This window comes from Syngnathus scovelli, chromosome 5, assembly GCF_024217435.2.
Source record: "Syngnathus scovelli strain Florida chromosome 5, RoL_Ssco_1.2, whole genome shotgun sequence".
NCBI lineage: Eukaryota > Metazoa > Chordata > Actinopteri > Syngnathiformes > Syngnathidae > Syngnathus > Syngnathus scovelli.
In genome coordinates, this window is record NC_090851.1 from 13,401,735 (window position 1) to 13,420,565 (window position 18,831).

Below are 18,831 nucleotides of genomic sequence, written 5' to 3' on the forward strand. Positions count from 1 at the left end.
TTGTGAAGATGAGCAGTTCAGATAATGGATGGATGGTATCACCTGCCCCAAAATGAAATTGTTTCATTAATTAAATGGATTTATTTGTATTTTTAATTCATTAAAAATACGTCCTCGTGTACTAACATACAATATAATTTAAACCAATCTGTTTTGTGAGTAAAATATGGCGTTCATCCCACAGAATGTGTGTGATGTAATATAGCCCGTATTGGTCAGTGCAGATGATAGACCATAATTCTATCTCCTACTTAAAATCTGATGGCTTGCAGCAAAATTTTGCTCCGTTGGACTGATGTTCCTTTGTCACGACCTATGTGATGACAAAATAATGCACCACAGGAAGTTGACGTCATCGCAGCCCAGTTACCTCCTTGGTGACGTCAACTTAAGTGGCCGGGTGGCATAGCGACATCAGCAGAAGAACTTTGAGAGTTTAATGGCTACTTCAGGGATGTCCTCCCCCAAAAAACAACAAAAGTTGACATTGTTGCGAATGTGCTGTCCTTGGTGCTGAAATGTGTTCAGATGGGGAGGGGGAGAAGTTCACGAGCGTGAGTCTGAAGGAGTTGAATGTGAGAGGGGGACTGCACTTAACCGATACGCGTGGGAGTTAAGTTGTCACGTCAAAAGACTGCACCTATGGCCGTAAGGACCCCGATTTCACATGAGTAAGCGCGCCCCCGCAAAAGGAGAGACAGACAAAAAGAGAGAGAGAGGAAGAAAGAGAGATCGAGCGCGAGAGAGGGAGCGAGAGAGACAGATAGAGAGAGACTCCGCCTATACCACACTCTCATCTTGATGCTCCAGATGAGAAAAGACAGCGGGGACGAACCAAACGAGACCAAGCGTCTCCTCCTTGGCTTAACTCTACCATCGGCCTTATCCGCAGAAATGAGCTCTTGGTGAAGTGGAGGTGCTTCCGGCCGGACTAGGACCACCGACAAAGAGCACAACCGAGGGTGCTCGCAACGATGAGCGGCTTGCACTATTCCCTCGGGCGGAGGGCATTTCCGCCATATCCGCGCAGCGTTTCTTGAGGTGTGGCTGAGAAAACGTCCGTAAGATCCGGTCAGCCGAAACGACACGACGAGGAAGAGGTGGTGGAGGAGGAGGTGGTGGCGGTGGTGGTGGAGTGCTGGTGGAAAAGATGTCCGCCTCGGTGGGGCCACAGAGCGGCCCTCGCCCACCTACCGTGCCGCCATCCATGCCGGACCTTCCGGATTTGAGCCATCTCACCGAGGAGGAGCGGAAAATCATCATGGCAGTGATGGCTCGGCAAAAGGAGGAAGAGGACAAAGAACAAGCCATGTTAAAGTAAGAGCATCCATTTCATTGCAAGTTAATGCTATGCAAAGGATGGCCACATCCACTCCAGTTTACCAGTTACCAGTTAATGTTTGTGAATACCCCCCCCCACCCCCACCCTTTTAAACCAGCCTCAGTGTACACACACACACGCACACACACGCACACACACACACACACACACACACACACACACACACACACACACACACACACACACACACACACACACACACACACACACACACACACACATATATTGTGTGCGTAGTAGATAGTCGGTGTGTGCTGCATGCGCTAAATATAAAGAGCATCTGTGTTGAGGCATTGTAGCAACAGCTCAGAACAGTCACGTGCTTACATATACTATAATGTGATAGCATCACTGCCTGGATCAATACCTTAAAAAAAAAAACACAATCTCAGTGTCAATTTGACATGATCTGAAATGGGGTCAACCACTATTTCATTTCTATGGTGGCATTATGTTGAAGAATAGGGTGTGACAGCAGCGGTGGTGCTGATGAATCATAGCATCATACGTCCCACTCATTTTTTTCATTATCAATGGGGACTGCACCCCATGCTTCATGTTACAATTCCAGTTTTGCCTCCAATGAGCACTTGTTATGTAGATTTCTAGTTGTAAGATGTGGAAGTTATTGGTTTTACAATCATGGCAATAACAATGACATAATTCATCCCATGTGAACACTACCAAAAAAAAAAAAAAAAAAAACGTTTTACAAACCCGCCAGAGGCTGTGTGCATGACCATTAGTGCTGCTCGCAGCGCAGAGGAGATGGGGTGTGGTTGGGGATATTAGCAGGCCTAAGTTGCCTGGACACGGCACAGATTAGAGATGAGATGTGAGAGCTTTGGAAATGCTGCCGGCATTGATGAAATGGACATTTGTCATCAACCTGTCACCTGAAGAAGGATTGTCAGGTGGCCTATAGTTCAGATTGATACTAGGCTATAAACTATAAACCAGAGAAGGAGTATGATGGGAAATTATACGGATCACAGAAGATACTATAATTCACCATGTCGCGGACTATCTGTTCAAGTGTTTGATGTTAAATTTTTTTTTCATCAGGCTCGTCGTCTTACTTCCCTGCTCGACAAACATTTACTGCACTGTATTTAATAGCAGAACTCGCTAACACTAGTCTCCATCTGTACAGGCGTAACACCTGAAGGACCTAATCAAGAGTGATGCCATTGCAGGCGTACATCATCCCGGCACTCTGGGTTGCTTCAATTCGAATGGCTGTTTTCATTTCCTGGCTGCAGCCTTAAGGGCAGAAAGCTGCTTTAAGCCCCTTGAGAGGAAGTTATGCATTTAATGTTCCATGAAGCAAAGCTCAGGTTCAGTCAGTAATGGCTTCGTCATCAGGGAAATCATTGATGAGATCAGCCATAGAAAGATTGATGATTTACCCCAAAATAAGTCTGTTATTTGCAGTTTTAGCAGATCAAACTTAAAAGTTGAATGACACGCAATGCGAGTCACGTTGCAGATGCCCAACTTAAGGAAAATGCTTGTGCATGTGTGGTGTGTGTTAGAGATTTGCTCACTCCAACTTATTTTGCAAGAACCACACGGGAGACAAGTAAGTCCTTTTTGGCACCTGCAGGTGGAGAGTCCATTCGTTGCTGTGTGTGCAGCGATGATCGAATGGAGGTCTGCCTCTCTCCCTCCTGTAAGGGCATATTTATTAGGAGAAGCAGAGTGGGGGTGAGAGTGGACAGGTTTGGTGAACCCCCGGCCTCTGGTAAGATCAAAGCAGGGGGTGTTTTACGATGTTGTGGGAAACAGAACAACTTTGATTGCTTCCTCTGCAGCTGGTCACTCAAGCAGAGGAAGCAACCACTTCATTTTACTGCATTGTGAGAGCAAGACAAGATTGGTTAATCATTATAGTCTACATTCCAACATAATCCTATGATAAAGATAACCTGGAAAACCCTAACAGTGTGTCTCTTCTTGGCAGTGTACATTGCATTCTTTTATAAATGTTGCCTTTTAACTCATTTAGGCTCAAGTTGTACAGCTTTTCTGTGCCACAGCAAAGTGTTTGATGGGGCTTTAGCTGCAATGTGGGAATTTCTGGGAAAGAACCACTTGATCATTCTTTCCCAGACATGCTCTTTTCCCAACATATTATTGAGCCAAGGCAACATAATTTACATTTGAATAAACTCACAGCACCAAACAAAAATGGAAGAAAAAGTAAACAATTATGATCTCCATACATTATAGGCATTGATAGACAAATAAATATTTCAAATTTGTAGAACACTATTTAAATAAAATTAAGTGGAAATGGATAATTTTCCATAGCATACCTGATGATACGTATTTTACGCTCATGTTCATGGCTGTAAATGTGGAAGATGTGTTGTGTCCACAAAATGTCAAAAAGTTTGACGACGTTGTGGCAGAGATTGCCAACAGAAAATACTGTACTTAAAGTTGATCACTCTTAAGATACAGTATGGCGAGAATGGAAAATACATTTCAGAATATGGTAACACACTGTGAGAACCAATGAATAAGAGACAATATCATGCTTTGGTGTATATGATTATGCTGTAAGACCTTTGAGAGTTTTTTTTATCAATACATGCCAAATACATGTTGTCTTTTAATTCATATTGCAAAGATATTATTTTCTGTATTTGATAACTAAAATACATATGCTAGTATACTTTAAAAAAATGGACTTAGAGTTTGTTCCGTGATGCTTTACAAACTTTAGTTTGTTTTTGAAAACATCACTTCTCATTCAATCATGTGGTGTGCTATAGCCGATCCCAGCTTCCCCTGGCTGCTTTCTTCTGGCTACACAAATACACACATAGACAAGCGTATAGCATCAAGTAGAATTATCTGTGGAGCACCAAACTTCATAGTTGTACTCAATATCTTTAAAAGTAGATGTACTGTATTAGAAATTTGAGCAAAAGCTATCAAGTAGTTCCTGAGAAATAGCGTTACCAGCAGAAGTGGGCATTCTGTCTCAGAGATGGAACACTGTGTCGACTGAGGAGTGGCGGAAGTGGGTCTGCCAAAGATGGGGGCTTCCTTTTCCGTGCTGTCTTGAGTGTGTAATCCATACGTTCTGAGTGAATGTGAATGTTCTTCATCCAAGAGGTGGCAAAAGGAGACTCAAGTGAAGTAATGTGATGCTACCCACTTTAAATGAGCATTTTCATGACAACTTCAAAATCGATTTCAGCATGGCCAAATAATTGAATGTGTAAGGTTTTTTTAGAGATATGTTGGAAAATATTGAAGTGATGCTGTTTTAAGGTCCTTTTTTTCTTTTTCCTTTTCACCAGATTTTCAATTGGCAATAATAAGGGTTCACCAAAAAGGCAATTTTCACAACAAAATTCTTGGAACGCTTTACCTCACATTCAAAATTCTAGCTGCGTTGTACTCAGGTTAAAGTGGCTTTTCCAACCAGACTTTGCATTTTGACCGAATTTCATTTTGAGGAAATGTCACGTTGCTAATCTAAATATCATTGGACCATATGTCATATATGATTACATTGAAAACAATCAACTTAACATTATTTATGCACGTCACATGTTCACAGATCTCATCAAAATGTTGGTCATATTCCAAATTGTATACTATTTGCAACAATTGTAGTTTATAATAAAGTTAAAGTCCCAATGATCATCACACACACATCTGGGTGTGGTGAAATTTGTCCTCTGCAGTTAACCCATCCCCGTGTGATTTTGATCCATCCCCTGGGGGAGAGGGGAGCAGTGAGCAGCAGCAGTGCCACGCCCGAGAATCATGTAGTGATATAACCCCCCAATAGGGAGGAAATGGGTCCCATTTTTATAGTCTTTGGTATGACCCGGCCGGGGTTTGAACCCACAACCTTCCAGTCTCAGGGCGGACACTCTACCACTAGGCCACTGAGCTGGTACTTGAAGTCCTGCTTGCCACTATTTTCCTTCACAGTTAAAAGCATCCATAGACATCAGACTTTTAAAACTTTGCTCTTAACATTCGGTGTAAGTTTGTAAGAAGATCTTCAATCACTTTGTCATGATTTGTCTAAGTTGAATGACTCCAATGTTGTTGGTGACTCATGCGTGATGTTTTGCTCAATACTGGTAATTTGAGCTTTGAGTTTTCTAAAGCAAGCTCTTTTCTGAACAAGTTGCTCATCAATGATTTATGGTGACAAAAAGGAAAAAAAAGATAACGTAGAGTCGTCGACAAGATTGTTGCAGCTGCACATACAAAAATGACCAACCCATTTCAATGTTTAAAAGATTACAGTGTGATTATTATTATACATCTATTATGATTACATTTTTAGTATAATCTTTGGCAAATCATTTTAAGGTGTTTTATTAATAAAATAGGCAGCACGTAATCAGCACAATTGCCTCACAGTCAAAAGTTCTGATTTTAAATTTGGTCTCAGACCTGTCTAGCATTTGCATGCTCTCCTACCTTGCTAACAATTTAGGTTGTTGGGCTATATGCAAGATTTCAGCCATATTGTCATTTATTCTTGTGAATAAGTAAGTGCAGCTAAAAAAAATAACAACGCTGTAATTGGCTAACAACCAGAGTTCGACAAGTCAGTTGGGATAGGCGACAGCTCACCCACAACCTTAATGACCCTAGGTGCGATAGAAAATAATTTTGTTTATTTTCATTTATTATATATATTGCTTATACACATGATCCCCTGCAATGCTGTTTGCAGTATAATTTGTAGCTCCCTTCCATCCAGTCAGTAATGTCCCATCAGCATTACCTGAGACTTGAACAGCTGGTGGTGATAAATGTATACTGGTACAAGACTTTATCTGTATTGACTTAAACTCCTGACATGGCAAGTTATTTTAGGGATAGAAGGTTGCTGAGGTATGGCCTTGAAAACTGTGGATCTGGATTTTTCCCAATAGTTCTCAGGCATACCGGACACTTTTTTGCCTATATATAATATTATACTCAGTACGTGAGATATTTCCTATTAGATTAACTAAAACCATACTGACATTCTAATTCAGGCAGTTTTCTCGAAAATGTGCTGTCACTTAATGGAAGGACTACGAGTGTAGCAGTGACCATTTGAAATCAAACCATTTTTTTGTATAAAGTTACTTTTTCAGCAACCTAACATTGCAAGCGTCCATTCACATCCACCTGAGAGTTTTCAGTGTAAATGTAATATAGGATTAATGTGGAAAATAATTCTCCATTTCAGACTGGGTTGAACATGCATACGTAATTGATCACATTTTAGAAGTAACTTGCCCAACATCTATCATACATCCCCATAACCAATGCTTTATTTTTAGTAATTGAATTAAATCTTTAATTTTCAGTCCATGGAAGGTAAAACAAGCGTTTAAGGCAGAGAGCCATGGCCTACGTGTCAGCAATTCTTGAGGGCTTATTAATAATATTTTATCTTAACGTTTGTTTTTTGCCATGTTCACTGATTTTTTTGAAGCTCACTGGTAACATTTTCTTTGTTGACTAAAAATATCATATATTGATTCCAGGCAGCACAATGGGGGCACGGTGGAGGCACTGCTTAGCACGTCCGCCTCACAGTTCAGAGGTTGCGGGGTTAGATTCTGGCTCCAGCCTTCCTGTGCGGAGTCTCCCCGTGCATGCGTGGGTTTCTTCTGGGTGCTCCAGTTTACTCCCACATTCTAAAAACATGCCTGGTAGGCTGATTGAGCACTCCAAATTGTACGCACACTTATGGAAGTGTGTGTATGAATGCGAATGGTTATCCATTTACGTATGTGTGCCCTGTGATTGGCTGGCAACCAGTTCAGGGTGTCCTCTGCCTACTGCCCTAAGATTGCTTGGATAGGCTCCAGCTCACCCGCGACTCTCGTGAGTTCAGATAATGGATGGATGGATAAATTGATTTCTAGAAATATGTAAAAGTGTAAAAATTGTGACAACCCCGATCACCCATTTATGTCACAAACTTTTAAAATCAAGCAAAACAATTTCTCAAGCAGTGTGAATACAAAATTATGAATCAAGTTGTAAAAATAGCACGCTTGGAAATGTCTCGTGAAATATTTAAATATTGAGTTCACTGTATGCATGTTGCACTCGATCTTTTTTTTCCATGTTAACCTATTTTGTACAATGTACCTGTAAATGCAGCGTGTAAGTGAAATAAGACAAATAATAGCATACAATATCTTGGTGATACCTAATACTCCATTGCAGGGCTACTCCGATTCGTTGACCACCAGTGATTGCTGATCAAATCCTTTAATGGCCAATCAGTCCCTTTCCGGAGGTCATAATACTCAATTTGGATTTTTTGGGGAGCAATCACCTTATTTTTTTGTGTAAGCATTCACATTATTTTTTTGCTGTGTCACTTGCATCGTAGTACATTTGTGAAAGCAAATATGGACTAACGAGCAGGCTCCTTGGGTTTATCTTTTTATTATCTCATATCCACAGAGGTGCGATTCGGGAAGAGGTGGAAATACAGTATTTAGGGGAAATGAGGTGAGGCTTTTCGATCGCATTTCATGGTTACGTCACTAAAGAGGACGTCACGCCATTGCCACCCAAGAGCACATGATGAGGTCCAAGTCAGATATAAATTAAAGTCAATATTAAAAATCATTACTGTAACTCAAAACAACTTTGCAGCAGTCACTCTCCCTCCTAAGCAGTCTGTCTGGCTACCCACGATTGCTCCGACCTGGATGTTCAGACGGTGGTCACATTGCAATAAATCTGATATGTATCTAATCTAGAACCACGTATGAAAGTGGCCAAGGTCAGATTAAAAAAATAGGAATCGAGTCATTGAGACTGTCTTAAAAGATCCGATACAGGTCGCATATGGACAAAAAAGGACTTTGGCTGCCTTCTGCGCCTATGAGCTTTGAGCTTGTAGGCATCCATCCATCCATTTTCTGAACCGCTTAGTCCCCACGGGGGTTGCGGGTGTGCTGGAGCCTATCCCAGCTGTCAAAGGGCAGTAGGCAGGGGACACCCTGAACTGGTTGCCAGCCAGTCGCAGGGCACACAGACAAATAACCATTTGCTCTCGCACTCACACCTAGGGACAATTCGGGGTGCTCAGTCGGCCTACCAAGCATGTTTTTGGGATGTGGGAGGAAACTGGAGTGCCCGGAGAAAACACACGCGGTCCCGGGGAGAACATGCAAACTCCACACAGGGAGGGCCCGAGGTGGAATCGAACAAGCACCCTCCTAACTGTGAGGCGGACGTGCTACCCAGTGTTCCACCGAGCCGCCAAGCTTGTAGGCAGTGCTCTTTTTTTTTTTTTTTTTTTTTCAATGACAGATTGACGAACCTTTCTTCAGTATTGATGCTGCAAGATTGGGAGAATGACTATAGTGAGTGGTGTTGTCTACTCCCTCGGCCGTGTGAATTTAGCTTGCTCTGCGGCCTGCCTGGCATACAATGGACTTTTTTCTCACATATGGCGGTTTATTAAAGTCACCTAGTGAAAATATTAAAGTCAACTAGAGAAAATATTAAAGTAACCTAATGAAAAAACAAAAAAAGATTTTCACCCATAGACAAGCAATTTGGCTATTCACTCAATGGTCGGTGGTGATGTCACCCGTTCCAACATGGTGCAGTTTATTAAAGGCAGAGAGGGGGATTTTTTTGGCAAATACAAGACCAGACATAAAAAATGGGGACACCAGATATTGACCAAACTTTACATTAATGCTCGCTTACCCCAGCAAGACTTCAATGTGGGACCTCCACGGGTACACTTTAATTAATGTGTCCTACACTTCACATTAGCTTTTTGTGTTTTCTTAATTGGAAGATGAATGTAGTATGTTCTTATGTCCTTATGTTACTGAGCATGGATGGCTAGCTTTTGTGTTTCCAGAGCTTGCAGAAGTAATGAGTTGTGGGCCAGTCTCTGCTTCATCAGTCTATTTCTTCTGATGTGATCACATCACATGAGGTTACGCAGCCAATCGAGTGCCTATATAGTGAATACAGGCCGCATCATACGAAACACCAAAGTGGCGTAATTAACAAAATTACATTTTAAGCAGAACGTGATATTACTAATTATCATTTTTTGTTTCCATCAACGGCATTTGGTAGGCCCGATATAATTGTTGGAGGGCCAATTGTGGCCCACGGGCCTTGGAATACATACTTTTTTTCACACTTAGTGGGAATATTTACTATCAATGCACAATAAATATGAAAACATATACCGTATTTTCCGGACCATAAGTCGCTCCGGAGTATAAGTCGCACCAGCCATAAAATGCCCCAAATAGTGAAAAAAAACATATATAAGTCGCTCCGGAGTATAAATCGCATTTTGGGGGGCAATTTATTCGACAAAATCCCACACCAAAAACAGTCATGAACGAGCAACAACAGGCTAAACGATAGCAACAACAGGCTAAACGATAGGTATGCTAACGTGACAAACACAAACAAAGAGCTGAGAACGGGCCTGATGTAACATATAGAGTGATTAAGGACAATTATTACATGAATAACATGTTTATAAAACCATCGGTGTCACTCCAATTCATTAAATCCATCGTTCATTCGATACGATAGCAACAGGCTAAACGATAGGTATGCTAACGTGACAAACACAAATGAGGAGCTGAGAACGGGCCTGACGTAACATATAGAGTGATTTAGGACAACCATTACATAAATAACATATTTATAAAACCATCGGTGTCACTCCAATTCATTAAATCCATCGATCGTTCTTTGTCAACAATGGCTACACGCGGCTGAGGGCGCTTGCACTTCAAAATATTCCACAGGCTCATATAATGATAGATAAACTATATTTCAAATAACTATAATATAAGCAATAATATTATCAAACCATCCGTGCACTTTAAATCCATTAAATCCATCGATCAAATTCCTCGTCCTTTGTCAACATCGCCGCGCGTGCGCCCTGACGTCAGCCTCGTCTTTATTCCACAGATCTAGTATATAACTATATTGTAGCGTTAACAAAGTACAAGGATAGACGTGGGTTTGGTAAACGGCTCTTTATTCCACAAAACAAACTTCCAAGCGTGTGGCGGCGTGTACTTCCAGACACGAGAGCTCCATGGCAGAGGACCGGGCGTGCGTAATGGCCATGTCCGAGCCCCATGCACCGTTCGCGGACAGCCACTCGGCCGAGCGCCGGCCCCCGACTCAGTAGAGTAGGACCGGGCGTGCATAAAAGCCATAATAGTTTTTCAAAGCTTCTATGTCACTCCAAATCCTTAATTCCTTCAAACTCTTTGTCCTCCGTGTCACTTAGAAATGATCACCGCGAATGATGCCGGTATGACGTGGGTCGCGCCGCGCGGTGCCACTGACGTCACTTGAAATAGTAATCCATTGGTACATCACGGTTCTCCAAACTTTCTTTCTGCTGCTCGATTACTGTTTTCAGCTGCATATTTTACACCTTGAAGTTTGTAACTTGCAAAATATGACTTTCTTTTTGGTGCCATTTTTCTTAAGCCCACCCAGTTGATGAGTCAAGGCCAACGGTGAAATTTAAAGCGCCCTCATCCAGTTTCGTCTGAAAATATAATTTTTTTCAGATGTAGTTTTTTGTTTTGTTTATTTGGTTGTTTTATCAAAGACAAAGTCTGCTTTATTGTCGATTTTTTTTTTTCATATACCAAGACACACAAAGAGATTGAAATTACGTTCCCACTATCCCTCGGTGAGATAGTACACATATGCATACAAGCAACACAAAAAAAACCCAAGAAGGCATAGACAATGAATAAATAAGAGTGTTGAATAAATGATAAATAAACAAATAATAATAAATAATAATAATAAATATAAGAGGAGCAAACAGACAGTGGACTTGGATATGGTGCTTTAAAGTGTTAATTGCTTTATTTGATGTTTTCTCTATTTTTTATGTTTTAAATATGTTCAAGATAAAGATATAAAAGCATGTTAAGTGATCAACTATACTAAAAATAACATGGGAAGTGGTCAACTATACTTTTAAGTGATGTCTTAATGATCAAGTAAAAATTTGTGGAAAAAAAACATATATAAGTCGCTCCTGAGTATAAGTCGCCCCCCAACCCAAACTATGAAAAAAAACGCGACTTATAGTCCGGAAATTACGGTAATTACTTTAAGACAACTGTGTATGTCGACTGAATGTTGTGATTTAGATGATCTGATCACATTAATAATCATTTTTTAGCGAGAGAGTCAGAGTGAGCAGAGCATTTTAATGCCCCCAGATGTCACTGGCATTAAATTTTTATGGGTGGATTGAGTAGACTATCTTTCTCTCACTCCTCCCAGCTCATTCTGTGCATGGTCCGGGGTAGCGATGGGTCACACTATAAGTAGCCAAATATGCTATGCTTCTTCTCACTCCTTTCCAAATGTTTTTTTTTTCTTTTTCTCTCCGTGTGTTTATTTTGCTTCCTCAATTTCATTTTAGTTTTATGCAAGGACTTTATCTGACTTTAACAAACAGGAAGCTCAGTATTATTTGTATATTTGAATATTCGAATAAATAAAATTGTCAATCAATCAATCAAAAAATAAATCAAGATGCTAGTGCAGGTATGGGCAAACTACGGCCCGCGGGCCACATCCGGCCCACGGGACCGTTTAATCCGGCCCGCCAACCCTAAATAAATTGTATTATTAATTTTTTTTTTTTTTCGGTCATTTTGCCTGCAATGACTGCGTTTCCCCAGTAGATGGGGAACCACTCGCCTGCGCATTTACTACCGGAAGCCGTGTCAGAAAGCTCGGTGCACACTCACAAGTACGTACTCAGTAGTACGGAAATGGCGCACTCGCGCTCTATTTGTAGGAGTGCCGAATTTAGAGCGTGGGCTGTGACGACAGCATTCTTGTAATTTGCGCGCCGAGTTTTCGGATACAGTTTTACGCTAAAGCCACCCACAAACCTTCCCCTGGAATCCTTCCATTAAAATGAGTCGCCCAAGGAAAAGCAAGGTGGACACTGAGTGCCGAGTGTTTAAAAAGAGTGGCCAATTTGGCTCGACGTACGCGACGTGACGTTCAGCCACATGAACATCAACATCAAATGAACACTGAAAATGAAGGGGAGGCTTGCAAGTTTGTTGTAAAAAAATTTGAATATGATCTGTACAAATAGCAGGGATTGAAACTAGCGACCATTCTCATTTTCAAACAATGCAGGATGCTCAAGGACATTGATGCACCACCTGTTTGTGACTAATCTTAACCTTTAAAGTTCTTAAGGCTTACTTTAAGGAAGTGTTTTCCGTTTCCTCACCTCTGTTACCAGGTGTTTGTGAGTTAAAACTCTGCTCTGATTTTCAGATACCCCTCACCGTGTTGCCGTTTTGATTACTTTATTTGGATGTATGCTTTCACCGATTCTTCAAGATGATATATTTGGTCAGAATGTTTGCCGTTTGTTGTGATCTCATAAGATAAACATACATCTTTCATTAATCTGACCTGCAGGCACTGAAGTGATGGAGACTGTTATTCATAATAACAGTGTCATATTTTATGAGAATCACTGATAGCAGTTTTTTAGGGATGTTTTTTTTTTTTTAATGCTGTTAATAAATGCATTTGTTTTCAAAAAACTTTTTTTGAATATCCATGCTTTACTACCTACTAAAGGCCAAAACCTTTTATGCAATGACCTTTACAGGTCGTTTATATTACTTCACACAAACACTACATCCATCTGCTCCTGGTTCGGCCCCCCGGTCAAAATTTAGAACCCAATTCGGCCCGCAAGTCAAAAAGTTTGCCCACCCCTGTGCTAGTGTTGTTGCTATTTCATAGCACTAATAGGCCATCATAGAAGAACTGATTTTGAATTCAATGATTATTCCTAATTCATTGACCTATCTGAAACTTTTAAAAACAAATGGAATGGAAAGCACATAATGCAGTACTTTAACTTTTCAATTATTACAAGTTCTATTTGTCAGGTTGGAAAAACAGTGCAATGACAAAGAAAGACACAAACATTTTATAGTGACATCAATTTGATATCACTTAAGCCTCGGCGATACAAGTGAAAAGTGTATCAGAATACAAGTACTGTATTTCTTATTGTTATCGACATTCATTTTTTTTCTACTATGAAAAATAAGGACTCTGAGAAAAAAAATGTATGTTAATTTTATTTTAACATGGAATATTTTCCCTTCAATAAGAGGTCAACACAACTATAAAAAAAGTGGAATACACTGGTCAGCATATAGGTTAAAGAAACCTTTTTAAACATAATGTGTTTAGTAGGGCTGAGTGATATGGCGGAAAAATGTTTTACAGTATAAATATTCCATTTCAGTAATTATTGATTTTTTTGACCAATTTAAAATAAAAAGCAAATGAACTGATTAAACAGCAAATAAAACACTTGATATCAAATTGAATAAAGCACAATTATGAAAAATATAATGAAAAAAATCTTGTGAAATTCATTTTCAACAAATGTAGCCAATTTTTGTGTCAATTTTAATAAGTAAATAAGTAATTAGTTAATAAATAAATAAATAAATAAATAAATAAATAAATAAATAAATAAATGTTGGGTCTAAATACGATTAGACATTAAATCACTTGCTGAAATGAAGAGGAGAAGACAACCAGAACAGGTTTACTCGCGAGGGGAACGATAGAGAAAGCAATCTCAGTTACAACCTCCATCAGTTCTGAGTCCTTACTCCACGTGCCCCTCTTTTTAATGTTATGGTTGCCCTGGTTACAGAGGCGTTGCTACACTAAAGGGAGGGGGGATTGTGTCTGTAGCAACGCTGATAAGTTAAAGAATGTGAATTAGCACTTCGTTGTTGGCTCGTGACCCCCCGCAGAGGCCGTCCCCAGCTGTCCTCCCTCAGTTGGCTGACTCTTCCTCGACCGGGGTCAAATACCCTGAAGCACGTTGATTGCCGCTTTGCTGTGGAACAAATGCAACTAGACCTTTGCTAACTTTATCTACTTGGTAATTAACACATAATAATAATAAGTAACTTGTCCTAAACATTTCAACACACATTAAACAAATGTGAGGTAACCGGTATGCAGTTCCTTAAACAAACATTGAGTAAATATGGGATAACTTTTATGCAACTACTTCTAACTGTATGTAACCCTTAACAAAGAAGAATAGGTCTGATAAACTACAATCTATGAACCAAACCTACATCTAAATTAAAAGGAATGAAGTTCCTGTGAATCAAACAAAGAACATGTCACCTATGCAAATAAGCCCTGCTCATTGTTAGTGAAGGCCTCTTACGGGAACCAAAACACACAGACAACATAAGGACAGGAAGGATACAAATGGCTGACAGGGATCAAAAGACATCCCTATCACTAAAAAGGAAGAACCTAGATAAAAGGAAAGATAAACTCGTAAAGGCGAGGCCTCCAGGTCTGGCAGGCCAAAGCTTCACTTAAAATTATTCCAACAATAAATAAATAAATGCTTATTTGCAGAAGACTTCTACCCCAAAGCAGAATTGTTGATAACCTGAACCTTCATTAAATGTTCATACAATGTAAACTAGCAAACAAGTACCCTGTAGGAGTGCATGTATTACAGTTGAGAAATCTGTTTAGGAGTATTTTATCTTTTTAGTGAAGAGAGAGCAACAGCAATGTGAACATGTTCTTCTAGGTTAGACCAGTGTATTTCAATCGGGGTGCCTCGGCACCACAAAATATTGTAAGGGGTGACGTGGGAAATTTTCCAATTTGTGTGCCTGTGCGGTGTAGCGCCCAGCAGAGTAATCATGTAGTACTCTTCCATATCAGAAGGTTGCAGCAGCAGGTAGCGATTTGCCTTGTGCTTGCAGACGAGAAAATTGGTGACGTAGGAATGCAGCGGCAGGTATATGGGATGCCTATGCAGGTAGCAATGACAGCGACGTTGTCATTGTGGATAGCGAGACGAGTCGATAGTGACGGTGATGGAGAAGTTTTTGAAGAGAAAAAATGCTGACACTGTACTTAGACAATCTCATGTACGTTTAGATGCTCATATCTGTACAATTCTTTTTATTAGTTTATATAAACATAACTGCTCAATCAGAACACGAATACAACACACAACTGTATGAACACACACGCATAGGCACGCACACACACACACACAGGGTGGTGACGCCCCCCACACTCCAAATGGTCACGTGACAAGTTCCCGCCTTTCCGGGCAGTATAAAAGAAGCTGACCTGGAGAAGGAAGCTGTTGTTTCATCTGCTGCGGTGCCTCGTGCATTGGCCGCTATTAAACAACCCAAGATCTTGCCAATAAAGAACCAACTCTATATTCCGCATTTTTGTTGTTCCTGGCTCAACATCGGACATCCCGCACAACACGCAATATTAGCAAGCTCATTATTGCCATAGTCCATTCAAGTTTTACTTGCCTGGTTGTGACTTGAGTGTGATGCAGAGGGTCCTAGTTAGCACGTTTAAGACAGGGAACTCCTTTACTTCTATACCATGAACGTGTCCATCTGGAGGAGTTTTGATTGGATTTGTATGCGCAATATAATTTTATTGCAAGAGTTGTACTGAGTCAACTGATCATATATTTGACGGAACACTTTAGTTTGACTTGCGTAGGGTAGGGCACACACTTCTTTGTTGGTTCAGCTTCTGCTTCTTCATGTCTGCAGTCGTCACACTAACACATGGCAATTTGCCTACGTTTAAAATGTGCTTTTGTGCACAAAATAGCTTACGTACGTTTAATTGTGGCAGAAATCTTATTAGCCATATCGGATTAGCCTTGTAATGTTTTTTTCTTCTATAGAACAATTTATCAAAGTCCTTTTGGGTAGATATCCATCATATGTGTAACTGTCAATTGCGATACATATTGATAGTGAATTACCACAACCCGGTCAAATCATTTTTCTGTTTTAGACATTTAATATTTTCAAAGTATTCCTATTATATGCACAAGATTTTTTCCATAGCTTTAGAAAATATACTGAAAAAACGATTCATTAGTTTTTTATTATTTCATTTGAAAAGGAAAAATATTATTATTATACTGTATTGCGCAACTATATTGAACCAGAATACTTTTACCCAAAAGACTACCAATGACTCCAACAATGAAAACAGGACCTTCACCTGAAGTGACATGGTATTTACCGAATTGGCCCGAATAAAAGACGACCCTGATTATAAGACGACCCCCTCTTTTTCAAGACTCAAGTTTGAAAAAATAATTTTTGAACACCAAATTGAATTTTTATACAGAAAATAATTACAGTACAACGGAAACAAATGATTATAACAATATCTTCGAGAGAAAAAGCATGTTATTTTGCCTCATTCAACTCATGCAAAAACTGTCTATCACATCTTAATATCTGAACATTTAAATATGTAAACTAAAGTGCAATCACATTTGTAAATGAATGGCTTCTGGTTTTTGAAATGTAAATAAACAACAGATTCTCTCCAAAGTCAGAGGGCAGGTGCCGGGCTAGACTTGTTCTACGTCGCAGCGTTAGTCCGTTACGCCGCATCATTCTTTTACACCAGCCGAGGCTTGCTTTGAAGTCAGCGGTGGGTATGTTCAGCTCTTTGGCTATTTCCATGGCCATGAGCTGAATGACAACTCTGCTGATGGTCTTCCCGTCCTTTCGTTTCTCGTCCACGTATGCGCACACCCTCCTGTCGAGCTCTTGAAAGCGGACGCTCTGAGAACCACGGAAAGCTTTTCTCTGATTCTGAGCATTTTTTTAGGTGATCTTTTTGAGCTCTCCATCTCCGTACATTACACTCTGTGACACCATATATCACAGCCGCTTTGCAATTGTGTGAAGACTCTGTCTCATTTATCACCATCATCTTGAAGTTTGTGTCATAATTTCTCAGCTGCCGGTTAACCTGGCCAATCTTCGAGCCACTTTTCTTCAGATTGTCGCTACGTTTCTCCGTTTTCTGTTATCTCTTCTCTTATTAAATTCTCTTTTCTTTCTTACCGCTATTTTTTATTTTTCTTCTTTGTGTTACCGCTATTTTTATTTAGTTCGCTTTGGCCTGGGGAGTTAAGTTCAGCATTCGCTTTAAAGATATCTGGCGCCATCTACCGTTGTGAATGGGTATAATGTCTAGAGCCCGAATGTAAGACAACCCCCACTTTTTCAGTCTTATTTCAATGCAAAAAACTTTATCTTATATTTGGGCCAATACGGTACTTTTACTTAATGTGTATAATTTAGGCCAGTTCCAAATTGTATGTCTATTTGAACTGAGTACCAAATGGAAAAGAGTCATATCTATTTATCTATTTTGTTTACGCTGTAGTTCAATTCTTTTTTTTTTTTACCTGTGTGAAGTTATTGCTACAGCAGCAGGTTATGAAGTGAAGAGAGGAAGAAAATCAAGTGGAAGTGAGAAGTGGTGTGTGTGTGTGTGTGTGTGTGTGTGTGTGTGTGTGCGCGTGCGTGTATGTGCGATTGTGCGTACGCATGTGTACATGTTTGCCTTTGTGTGTGTTCTTTCAACAGAGCGAGCTGAGGTTTCTGAAATAGAGAGAGGGGATTATACTGTGCTCGTGATTACTCCAGATGGCTGTGAGATCAGCACTTTTGTATTTTACATTAGATTAGATTAGATTAGATTAGATTAGATTAGATTCAATTTTATTGTCATTGAGGACAATACATACAAATACAGGAACAACATCAGGGCTGTCATTTTAACATATTAATTAGATTAATCAATTACGATGCAAATTAACACGCTGTAAAATTTACCGCAATTAATCGTGCAAGCATTTCAAATTTGGCCCATTGGGTGACCCATACGCTGTAGTGGTAGGCCACTTCCTTCCTTCGCTGCTAATCATGAGGAAATGCTTTATTCAAAATCTCCATGATTCACTCAAATTCATGTTTCCACCACTCGTTCAGTGGTTCTTAACCTTGTTGCAGGTACTGAACTCCACCAGTTTCATATGCGCATTCACCGAACCCCTCTTTTGCAAAAAAAGAATAAAGGAAATTCAAATTCAAGACACAGATGTTTTTTACTGATGCACAAAATGAGCCGTGCATGATCATCACCTTTTTCAAAGAACAAAACCAACACAATGCATGAACTCACAACAAATTACATACTTGCAAATCAGTGTGCCTTTGCGAGACCAGTACAGATATGCGTTATCACAAATTTACACGATAAATCAGGTGTGTTCGGACCTCCGCAGTGGAGGCTCTGAGGAACCCCTGAGACCGACTCACCGAACCCCTAGGGTTTGATCGAACCAGGTTAAAAAACACTGTGCTAGTTTAACAAAACAATTTGGAGGAACAGGAACATGCTCCCCCTTTGTGCCCAATTGAAATTCCATTCTGATTTTCCTTGTGCTCGGTATTAAGATTTGGTAATTCGGTTTCATTTTAACTGGAATTCAAGGCTTTATGTAAACCTGACTAGTGATTATCTTTGTGTTTAATCCATATTAGACATTTACAAACAGG

At 40.1% G+C, this 18,831-nt stretch overlaps 1 protein-coding gene across 26 annotated transcripts in view; it reads left to right on the forward strand.

The window, feature by feature from the left end:
- Positions 1–366: 366 nt before the first annotated feature.
- The window catches only part of LOC125969167 (regulating synaptic membrane exocytosis protein 1), an 89,556-nt gene continuing 71,091 nt past the window's right edge, over positions 367–18,831 (forward strand). For 12 of the 26 annotated variants that reach the window (XM_049720941.2, XM_049720940.2, XM_049720942.2 and 9 more), the window contains exon 1: positions 374–1,317. In XM_049720941.2, the coding sequence (XP_049576898.1) occupies positions 1,151–1,317 (167 nt within the window). In that variant the 5' untranslated portion in view covers positions 374–1,150. Of the gene's footprint in view, positions 1,318–18,831 lie in introns of all 26 variants that reach the window. The other 14 variants (XM_049720929.2, XM_049720930.2, XM_049720938.2 and 11 more) reach the window with 5 other exon arrangements.